Source organism: Mandrillus leucophaeus, unplaced genomic scaffold, assembly GCF_000951045.1.
Source record: "Mandrillus leucophaeus isolate KB7577 unplaced genomic scaffold, Mleu.le_1.0 Scaffold143, whole genome shotgun sequence".
NCBI lineage: Eukaryota > Metazoa > Chordata > Mammalia > Primates > Cercopithecidae > Mandrillus > Mandrillus leucophaeus.
The window spans coordinates 3,132,933-3,144,658 of record NW_012101399.1 but is presented as its reverse complement, the minus strand read 5'-3'; the positions used below and the strand labels follow the sequence as shown (position 1 = coordinate 3,144,658).

The following is an 11,726-nucleotide window of genomic DNA, read 5'->3' as shown; positions in this document are numbered from 1 at the left end:
AGTCTCGGCTCACTGCAGGCTCCGCCTTCCGGGTTCAAGCAGTTCTCTGCCTCAGCCTCCCTAGTAGCTGGGATTACAGGCACTGTCATCATGCCCAACTAATTTTTGCATTTTTAGTAGAGATGGGGTTTCACCAACTTGGCCAGGCTGGTCTTGAACTCCTGATCTCATGATCCACCTGCCTCAGCCTCCCAAAGTGCTGGGATTACAGGCGTGAGCCACCACACCTGGCCTATCTGGGATTTTTCGTTCCAGGTGTATTTGGCATAAAATTATAAAAAACATACAGTAACAAAAAAGTTACTCTATTGTTTTTCTTTTTAATGTTAAATACTTCCTTATTTTGTTATTTATGGGAGAACCTCTCATAAATTCATCTTAGTCTCTCTTTTTTTGGCTTTTCGTAGCCAAAAACTTGTTTTAATAGGATCAGTAAAAAAGGATATGTTTGTGGGTTCATATAAATTGCTAGTAATTAGTAATAATGAATTTCTTAATTACTAGCCCTTCCCAGTTCTCTTTTTTTTTTCCTCCCCCCAGTTCTCTTTAAACCAGACTGACTACATGTAGTTTCTGTTGCCTCTGCAAGACCTACTGGATGTTCTAGACTAGAATTGGAGGACATTTGTTTAAGTTGCTGAGATTTCAGTAAGGACACCAACCTTTATAAGACATAATGTGCTGGAGTGACCCCTTAATAGGAAGAATGAAATGTCCTTTCCACTCATTATCAGGGGCAGGCATATATGTAAGCATTTATTAGTATTCTGAAGTGTGATTGAGTATCAGCACACTGAAGTTATATAAAACTGACTTCTACCTTGGAAACACCTAGGCCCAGATGAATTTAGTTTTACCATTTAGTTCTGGTAATATTAGGAAAAGTAATACAGACACATGTGTGCACACACACATATCCCACACACTCCTATGCTCAGAAATTTGAAAGATTTTTAGTACTCGTGATAGTGATCAGATTGGAAGCCATGGGGATTAGCATTCTGCTGTTGGGTGGCACCATGCACATTAGTAGCAGGGTAGAATGCTGCCTCTGTAGGGTGCCTCTGTTTCCGCTTGGTAGATTTTCACATTGAGCCAAAGGGAAACTGTAGTATTTCTTGTCTGTTTCCTGCATGTTAATTTGATCCTGCTGTTATAGTAGCATGTCTGTTGGAACGAGAATTAAGAACGTGGAGGCCACTTTTAGCAGGTTATGTTATACTGGCAGCCTGTGATTTACAAGTGGGTTGTGTTCTTTTCTTTATATGTCAGTATTGAATGTCTGAATGAAATTTCCTCCCGTACTTGCCTTGTTAGACGTGGTGATTGAGTTCTTTCACATCAAATGCAAAACATTTTTAAGTAACCATAGCAAGTTTCATAATCTCTGAGCTTCAATTTTCTTATGTTAAAGTGGGAATAACACTATCTACCTCATAGAGTTATTGTGAGGGTTAAATTAATATAAAGTTCTTGGTATGGTGTCTGATATGTGGCAAATAGATAACAAATGTTAGCAACATCATTTTTGATCATCTTCGAGGAAGCAGGTTCATATAGACTGACATTGGTACACAAGGGCTGAGGGAAAGTGGAGTTGGGTTGGTTTTTTTTTTCCCCCCCGGAGTTTTGCGACTCTCTGCTGGGGAGAAGACCATGGCTTTCTAGTGGCTTTTTCTGTAGGTGGACTTTACTAGGGAGGATGGACTGGGAAGGAGGTTCATTTGTGGCAGCAGGTTGGCAAATGGGGCAGCAGCTGCAGCCAAGTCAGAGGCTCCTGAAGTAGTTCATAGGTAGGAGAGGTTATGACATTTTTTAAGGCTGGTGAGAGTCATTTGGAACTACCAGTGTTGGATTTCTGCAGTAGTGCCAAGAACCTATTTGAAATTATTTTGCTCATTTAAATTGACCCCTTTTCCTCTCTCCTACAGCTGGAGACCATGGCCAAAATGGAGGTGAAAACATCACTTCTGGACAATATGATTGGAGTTGGGGATATGGTTCTTTTAGAACCTCTCAATGAGGAGACCTTCATCAACAACCTCAAGAAGCGCTTTGACCACAGTGAAATATATGTAAGTACACATGAAGGTCATCTGTAGTGTTTAGACTTTGTATTTTGTACCAGAGAGCTGTCTTTTCTTCCTCAGACTCTTCTTTCTTTTTTCTCTCTGTTTGAGTCCAGTGATATTTGCTTCTGCCCTCATAAAGAGTTGAGTTTTTTCTGATTTGGCGCATGAGTAATGTGGATTAGACAAGTCAGTCTGCTTTCTATGATCAACTGTGTGCAACTATTGTAGTGGATATTGGGGGCATTCTAAAGCAAGTAGGATATTGCCCTCTGAGGAATTTAGAAGGAATTTTGAAATCCATAGGCATCTTCTTGGATACCTTCATAAGATTAACAAAGTCTAATCAGGGAGAAGCTACTCATTGAAATGCAAGACAGTAAACTGTCAAAAAAGACATAAACTTTCTCGACATCTGTAGTTAGTAGGGACAGGAGCAGATTATCAGATAATAATATGTGCTTGGTCCCTGAAGATTTGGCCATAGTCATGTCCTGCTATACAAAAGTCTATTGCCATATACAAAAACAGAAGCATAAATATGTATATGCAATAATAGGAGAAAATTTCCTGTTGTAAAACGTCTTTATAAAGGATTTCACAGGGTCAGGTTCTCTAAATATTTTTTAAACATGAATAAAAAATACATTTATTTGCATAAATAATGTATGCTTTCTGGAGTTTGCATAAAGCATCTGTAGAAGTAAAGGTGTACTGTTAATTAACCAAAGAAATGAGGCATTGATTCCCTGTACCTGCAGCTGAGAAGGAAACAGAATGTATTGGATGGGAGGAGTTTTAGTGGACTCTGCCTCACTTCCTGAGTTCCTTTCCTCCTTTTTAAAATGTGCATCTGTGCATGGAGAAGAACTGGATTATTGGGCATGCTTAATATTTTTCTGTCTATCATTCTAGGGAGGAAGTATAAATAAATAAAAGAGATAATATACAGTGATACAAGTAGTATCAGTTGTAACTTTTGTGGAACTAATATGTTTTGTAAAATTATATGCAAATTATCAGCTATATTATTTTGTATCATAGATAGCTCTCTTTTCTAGATAGCCAACTCTCTTCATCTGTTGGAGCTGTGATACCAAAATACCATAAGCTAGGTGGCTTATAAACAACAGAAATGTGTTTCTCAACAGTTCTAGGGTCTGGGAAGTCCACGATGGAGGGGCTGGCACATTCGATGTCTGGTGAGGGTCTGCTTTTCGGTTCATCGATGGTGCTTTCACACTGTGTCCTCACGTGTCGGAAGAGGAATACTCCTTCATGAGGGCACTAATCCCATTCACGAGAGCTCTTCCTTATGACCTAGTCACCTCTCAAAGCCCCACCTCCTAGAACATGACATTGGTGACTAGCTTTCAGTATATAAACTTTAGGGAGATGAAAACATTGAGACCACAGCACCAACCATGTTTCAAGGATGATTTTGAGTATGTTATTTATGAGAGAGTAGTCGTCATCTAGGAATTGACCTTTTCGTTCTTCTCAATTTGTATTGGTGGAGGTGGGGGAAGGTTGATGGTAATATGAGGCATGTGAATACTGCTTTTCGAGTCTTAATTTGATAACTGGATACTAAACTGAAGTGTGTTTACAGTTCAGAGATACGATTATTTAAAGTGCTGATCCAAATGGAAAAGGTATAAAACGCTGCTGCAGAGCAGGGGATGGCATTGTTTGGCTTGGCAGTGCCGCCTGGTGTCACCTTCCCTCCAAGTGTAGCGGTTCTGCTTTCAGGTGGGAAAGCTGGGGGTTCTGCAGCTTTAATTGAAAGTGTGGTCTGATATCAAATAAAAGACAGACTTTAAACATTGGTCTTTGAGATGGAGATAGGCAGAATCAATTATATTGTAACTAATGTTACGGATCATTTTTCTTTTTGGCTCTGAGAAGCACAATTCACTTTTAAATGGAGAGTAGAACATTACGTGCATTCAAATACCTGATTTGTTGTGGCCACTAAAAATAAAACAATCACCTTTTTAACAGAATGCCAAGTGTTAACATTCATGAGTCTTTAGCAGACGAAATGTCTGGATTTCAGCTCTATGTAATTTTATTTTCTAAACGCCCTTTCTGGTTATAAAACAAAAGCAGAAAATTGATTTCCGCTTCCAGATAGTCATATCAATTAATGTTTTTTATGAGATGTGTGCCTTTGTAATGTGTATAGTATGATCCTTTTGTAAAAGGTGTGTGTGGGGGTTTATGAATATATACATATGTTTGTATGTATTTGTATGTACAGAGAGACAGGCGTGTTACCTTTGGGTACCATAGTGGGGTGGGTTGGGATAGGGCATGGGGACAGGGAAGGTTATTCTTTTAGACCTCTGTATTGTAGGACTTAAGTCAAGCATATATTGCTTTTGTAATTTAAAAAAAAAAGCTGCATGATAAATTTGATTACCGCGCTGTCCAGCCCCACATGCCATGTATCCTTCCCTGGGGAAATCTCTTTCTGGCTCTTATTCTGATAATACTTCTGCTTTGCTTTTGTTCATGGGTTGCTGCAAAATTGTCTAGCTTGGTGCCCAAGGCTAAGTTAATATGACATGTAACATTTTACTCTCTTGTACTTCTCTCTGTTTTTCAGTTCTTTCCAAGAAAATGAAGATGCAGTTTAAAAAAAAAAAATCTTTTATGGTCTTATAGCTTCATTTTATGTTATAAAAGTGGGTGACTGTCTAGGGATAATCCATCATGTGAGCATATTGAACAGTGTTGTATGTTCACAGCTATGTCTAATAAGGGGGCCAGTGAACAGAAAGACCCTTGCCCCAGACTTTTGAACTCTGGGGACACCCATAGCCTCAGCAATCTCCTATGTGAACCAGCTCTAAACCGGGGGGTTCAGTTCTAACATCCTGCCATCCATCTCCTCTTCCACTCCCTCCCCCAACATATCTAGAAATGAAAAATAGTCTGTACCTTCCCAGAGCTCTCATGAAGGATTGCTTTGCCCCTGGGAATGAGTTATCGACTCTCTAAAACATCCACAACCCCTAGTGATCCTCTGGATCTGCAGCAGCTGACCCTGGAAGCAGACTATTGTCATCCTGTCGTAATAAACCTGAAGCTCTGGGTAGAACGAGGCATTCTGGAGGTAGTCGGAAATGTCAGGTGTGTGCTTTTTGCAAGTGGCCATCACACCCATATCTATTCACCTGAAAGTCCAGAAGTCATTTTGCTTTCAGAATTGGTTTGATTTAGTGACTCATTGGTATCACTAAGGACTTTGTGACTTACTGTCTGCTTTGCCTTCCTTGGCTGTTTCTTCGTTCTGAGGCTTCATAGTAGCAACCAGCTGCAGCGTTCCAGGCTTTGCATTCCCGCACCGTGCTGGCTAGAAGAGGCAGTGCTTCTCTTCTGGCATTCCAAGTCAGAGTCCTGAGATTTACCCTGGTTAGGCTGCTGGAGTCACACTCCCTCCTCAAACCATTGACTGTGGCCTGGCAATGGCATGACCTGAGCGACTTAAGAAAATGGTGTTTAAGATTGGAGTTGAACCAGGTTTTTCCAAAGTAGATAGGCTGTATGTGAGGGAGTGGGTTCCCATCCAAATGTATCTAGACACACACTAAGAAGAGAAAAGGGGCAATGGATGCCAAGGAGCCCACTCACTGTGAACTCCTCACCGGTTTGGTAGAGAATTCTGTAATGAAGTGGCTTTTTTGATGTTGCTGTCATGTTAAAGGATGTGTCCATGGGAAGCGTTGGTCACTTGAGTTCTAGGTTTCAAGTGCACCCAATGGCTTGCTTCTCAGACTTTTCTACTGGTAAACTTCTAATGGCAGAGAAGAGTAAACAGCTTCCCCCAGGGACTCTGGAGCATGGTTTAAGTCTGTCTGCTTTAGGGAAGTTTTGCTGAAATCTTTACTTTCAAATGTAATTCAAAGCTTTATTCTGCTCTCTAGTGCAGATGGGTTGTTTTGAACTAATATACCCCTTGTAACCCTTCTTTGAGTAAGTTGCATGCTCCAGAAATATCTGTTCTTCACTTTGAGGTGGGTTGACACACTTGCTTAAATAGCACTGGATTGGTTCGTAGCCATTTGTGGCCTGGTTGAGTCTCTAAATCTGGGACAGTGGCAGATAGTGACGCGGTCTTCGCAGTTAGGGCTTTGGGCTATTCAGTTGGAGATGGAGGAGGATCAGGTGAGATGAGATGGGGGAAATGCTGAAGTGATGGTGCAGCACACAGGGTCAGAGACTCTAGTTGCTTTTTATTCCTCCATCTTGGCGGAGTGTGGTTCAAGCTGGGCCCAGCAGCAGGACGTGCCATTTGGTCTGGCAGGCTCTGTGGGGTCAATGGCTGGGAAATGCTGGTCGTGACATTCCTGAGCACTGCTTTTCTGTTTGCTTTTTGTCCTTTGTCAGACCTTCTTCCGGCCTCCCCTCCCCTGCCCCCAGGCCAGATGGATGGTAGCAGGATTTCATGTGGACTTTTATTGTGATGTAGGAGATGGCAGAGCTGAGATCCGGCCAGACATGTTCTGTTTTTAGGGTGACTGGTCAGGACTGTGGTTCTATTCAGGAACAGGAAAGCTACAATTTAGGCAAGAACAAGGCCCAGTACAAATTTGGAAACCAGAGAACCAAGGTGTCTGTTCTCTGACGAGAAGTATATTTGGTGCTGACCTGTAAATTTAGTTTGTTTTCTATCTGAATTGCAAGGTTGGAGAATCATTAGATATAGGGACCTGAGTTAGTCTAATTTTTGGATCTTGTGTTAAACTAATTGTAGTTTAAGAGTGACTACTTTAAAAGTATAGGAAAAGTTGTCTTAAGTTTTAGAAGTTAATAATAGAATTAGGATTCCCAGAAGGATGAGATTAGATACTTTTATGAAAGATACTCAAGATATAAGTGCCATATATTTGATTTAAAATATTGTAAAGTTAATGAAAACAATACAGATTAACACATTTATTTGAAATTTCAAACCCACTTTTCATTTATACACATGAAAATTCCACCCTATGGGTATAATCTCTATTTCTGGGAATCTGGCATAGATGGAGTAGTCGTTTTCTCTTGCTACAAAACAAAGTGTGCAGACTTACCAACTTAGAATAACATACGTACATTATCTTGCTATTCCCGGGGTCAGGAGTTGGAGTCTGGCTTAGCTGAGTCCTCTATTCAGGATTTTCCCAGCTGTAGTCAAGGTTTCAGCAGGGCTGCAATCTTATCTGAGGCTTGAACCTTTTGCAGGCTCATGGTGGTGGTGGCGGAGAGCAGGACTGGAGTTCAGACGACCACTTGAGTGTTATTCCTGCTGCTCAGCCCTGTTCTCCAAGTTTTATTCCTTATAAAATTTTCCTTTAAAGGTTTTTTTAAATTACAAAATAACAAATGCTTTTGGAAAAAAAAGTGTCAAATAGTACAGCCAGACATGTCATAAAAATGTAGTTTTCTTCCTTCAGTACCACAGGCCCATTCCCAGAGTGAACAGTAATTAATAGAATGATGTGTAATCTTCAAGATTATGTTGGGTGATTAAAAACTAATTTTCTTGTTCTAGAGTTGGAAGTAGGAGGAGGTTCTCTTTTATCTAGACGGGCAGACCTTTACCCAGGTAATCCAGACCCAACAGAGTTTACGTGGAACAAGAGCAATCTTTAATGCCACCTTTAATCCCACCTGGATGAGGTAGGGAAGGAAGGAGGAGGGATCCCAGCCCTGTTAACATGGAATGCCTAGACTTGGTTGTATGTGAGTGGTTTACCATCAGTAGTGCTCAGCTTACTCTTATCGCTGCCAGGGTAGACCATTAAGGTAAACATTGAGAACAAATTGTGTGTGCCTTCCAGAGTGTAGCTTTGGTGTTGGAAATGGAGGCACAGCTTTAGAAGCCTAGATAAAGCTGTTGAAAAACAGCAAATCATGAGGGTGAAGGGAAATGTGTCTAATTTCTGAGCACAGTCTATCTCTTGGACAGTCATTTTTGCTAATAACTTGCCAGCTTTAACTCACGCAAACTTTCCTACAACCTTTTGTGATTGGAAAATTTCTTCCTCTTAGAATTTTCTTTTTTTTTTTTTTATTATTATACTTTATGTTCTAGGGTACATGTGTACCACCTGCAGGTTTGTTACACATGTATACATGTGCCATGTTGGCATGCTGCACCCATTAACTCATCATTTACATTAGGTATATCTCCTAATGCTGTCCCTCCCCTCCACCACAACAGGCCTTGGTGTGTGATGTTCCCCTTCCTGTGTCCAAGTGATCTCATTGTTCAATTTCCACCTATGAGTGAGAACATGCGGTGTTTGGTTTTCTGTTCTTGCGATAGTTTGCTGAGAATGATGGTTTCCAGCTTCATACATGTCCCTACAAAGGACATGAACTCATCCTTTTTTATGGCTGCATAGTATTCCGTGGTGTATATGTGCCACATTTTCTTAATCCGGTCTATCATTGATGGACATTTGAGTTGATTCCAAGTCTTTGCTGTTGTGAATAGTGCCTCAATAAACATACGTGTGCATGTGTCTTTATAGCAGCATGATTTATAATCCTTTGGGTATATACCCAGTAATGGGATGACTGGGTCAAATGGTCCTCTTAGAATTTTCAAAGTTGACACATATTTGTTGTTTACCAAACTTAGAGAGTTTTTTCATCATGGAGGCACTGTATAGGACTTGAAATATTTGTATAATACTTACAGTGCATTAACTTAAATATTCTGGTTGAAGCTAAACCTAAGGTTTGATTTGTAAGAAATTAAAACCTGACGTCAGATCTTTTGGAAGCAGTATGGTGGCACTAAGAAGCAAAAACTTAATGTCTAGTCCTGGCCCTGCCACTTAGTGAGACCTGGGACAAGTTAACTCCTTGGAGACTGTTTTCTTATTGGTGGGTAAAATGATAAATGATAACAAAGGACATTTTTTATTTCCTTATTGATACCAGCTGCTGTTCTAAGCACTTTACATGTATTATTTAATTTTCACTAGAGTCCTATGTACTGTAGGTTTTTAAATTATCTTCATTTTACATATGAGGAAACTGAGGCTCATAAAGGCTAAGTAACTGTCCAAGGTCACATAGTGAGTAGGTGATGGAGCTGAAATTCACACCCAGAAAGTCCAGCTGCAGAGTCCATGCTCTTAATGATAGTCCTGCTAACTTTCCATGGTTGCTGTGAGCATCAAAGGATACTACTGATACAGAAGCCCTTTCAATTTTCAAAATAATTGGGTATGATATTGAAGAATGTGTAGGTTTGGAACAAGGCAATCTGAAAATGACCTGGACAAATAATTGAAATGATAATCAGTATTCCTGCCATGTGTTGAGCTGCTCAACAGTGCAGTGACATGAACCAGCGTGACATGGAGCAAGGACATTCATTTCTAAAGTCAAAGGTGATCATTACATGGTGCTCTCAAGTCAAAGGAAAAGTGATAGCAGCCGTGACAATGATTTTTCCCCACTGTGGGGGGTGGGAGAAGATACTGGGAGGAGATTATATTTCATCATGTTCACAGGATGGCAGGTAACTGACAGCTGCACATGGTCCTTCGCCTTTATGAGCACAAGAGAGAGGAGGAAGAGAAAGCAGTTCAGTAGAGAGGACACATGGCCAGTTAATTCTGTGGCCAGTTCAACTGTCCCCTCTACACATGCATCTGTGTCTGTTGTATATCCATAGTGCAGAAAAATTTTAATAATCCTAATTTCTAAAGAGAGGCTATTTTGTTGTTCAAATTCTGCTTTGGAAGGAGTGGAGGGTGAAATGACATGGCATACTGGGAAAGGTGTGAGCTTTTGGCTGACAGACCTGTTTGAACCTTGGTGACTTACAGTCACTGTGACCACTGTAAGGAATAGAGGTTCTCTCACCCATAAATGGTCATCATGGTACTTATCTTGTTGAGTTGTGGTAGGGATTAAGGGACATCTTAGTCCAGTGCCTATCATGTGATGGAAGTGGAGTGCATGATAGGTGCCCCGACTGTCTGAAAAACTTGGAAATCAGAATCACTTTTCTTCAGGGTTTCAGACATTGATATATTCTTTTTTTTTTTTTTTTTTTGAGACAGAGTCTTGCTCTGTCCCCCAGGCTGGAGTGCAGTGGCACCATCTTGGCTCATTACAATCTCCGCTTGGCTCTTTACAACCTCCGCCTCCTGGGTTCAAACAATTCTTCTGCCTCAGCCTCCTGAGTAGCTGGGATTACAGGCACATGCCACCACACCTGGTTGATTTTTTTTGTACTTCTAGTACAAACAATGTTTCACCATTTTGGCCAGCCTGGTCTTGAACTCCTGGCCTCAAGTGATCCGCCAGCCTCGGCCTCCCAAAGTGCTGGGATTGTAGGCGTGAGCCACCAAGCCTAGCCAAGACCCTGATATTTTCATTAGTTAGATTCTTTCTCTTCTCCCCTTCCCTGCCTACTTGTTTCCCTCTTTCTGTATTCCTTTTATAGCAGTTCCTGTGTTTCATAGCAGGTTTCATTTTTGTTACATTACTACTTTCAGTTAACCATAGAAATATTATTTTAAAGATGTATTGCAAGTATTATCCCTTTAACACAGGACCATGCTGTATCTTAGTTAAGAGAGTTTTATAAAGTCTGGAGAATGGTATATATTTGGAAAATACTTGTCTCGTGATACAGTTTGTCTCAACGAAGATATGGCAGTATTGTATTATCCTGCTCTAAAATAAAGACTGCCTGAGGTGATATTTTTAGCCAGTATTTCAGCGTGGCATTGAACTCATATATAGTTCTTTAATTCATAGTCTGAAATGACTGGCTGCAGCCCAGGAACAAGAGTATAATATGATGGTAGTGTAGGCACGTCTTGGACTAGGCAGCAGAGACTGTGCCTGACAAACTTGCGGCCACCGTCAGCAGCCACGGTTTATGGGACGTCCTGGCCTCTGAATGAGTTCCTGACCCAAGGCCAGTGATTTAAGGCACAACTTAGATAAAAAGATGAGCAAGGCTAGATTCTTTCCTCAAACTTTGAATTGAGAAATACTGAAAAAAAAAAAAATCAATGGGATCCAGATGCTGGGGGTGACGAAGTCGAGAGGAGGACGTGATAGGCCACAGGCAAAACAGAACGTATTAATAAGAGGCTTTGAAGTGGACAGCTGATGGAGTAGAAAGTGAGGGAAGCAGCTCGCAGCAGGCATGAAAGAAACAAGGAGGGAAGCAGAGACATGGGCAGGGGCGAGGCTCGTTGATGCCAGAACTGGAGAGGAAATCTTCACAAACTTGGGTTGTGTTGGTTCATAGAGCTGTCCTGGACCCATAATCACCCTCAGGTCCCAGGTTTGTTATAGCTTGGAATAGTTGTCAGTGGTTCCTACGTGAGTTCATTAACACAGGAAATGGACCTAGATGCCAAGCAGCTGAAAGAGCCTGACCAAGTCACTGTTCCCTGTCCTGTTGTCATAGTCTTTGATGCAGAGCTTTGGGATGAAACTCTGCTTCTGCCACTGATTTAGAAACCTTGGGCAAGTTATTTAAAACCTTCTGATGTTTCCAGTTCTTTCCCCCTGTAAAATTAGGCTATTAGCATCAATTTTGTATATCTATTACATATGCATCACAAATATGTTTCTGAGGCTGGAGACATGAGATGCATATACTGAATTACATTTTTTTAAAAA

The 11,726-nt window shown here is 40.9% G+C and overlaps 1 protein-coding gene across 1 annotated transcript in view; it reads left to right on the top strand.

The window, feature by feature from the left end:
* MYO1B (myosin IB) overlaps positions 1-11,726 on the top strand; it is a 178,874-nt gene that overhangs the window by 11,556 nt on the left and 155,592 nt on the right. The window contains exon 2 of the mRNA XM_011974213.1: positions 1,932-2,075. Within this exon, the coding sequence (XP_011829603.1) occupies positions 1,932-2,075 (144 nt within the window). The remainder of the gene's footprint in view (positions 1-1,931; positions 2,076-11,726) is intronic.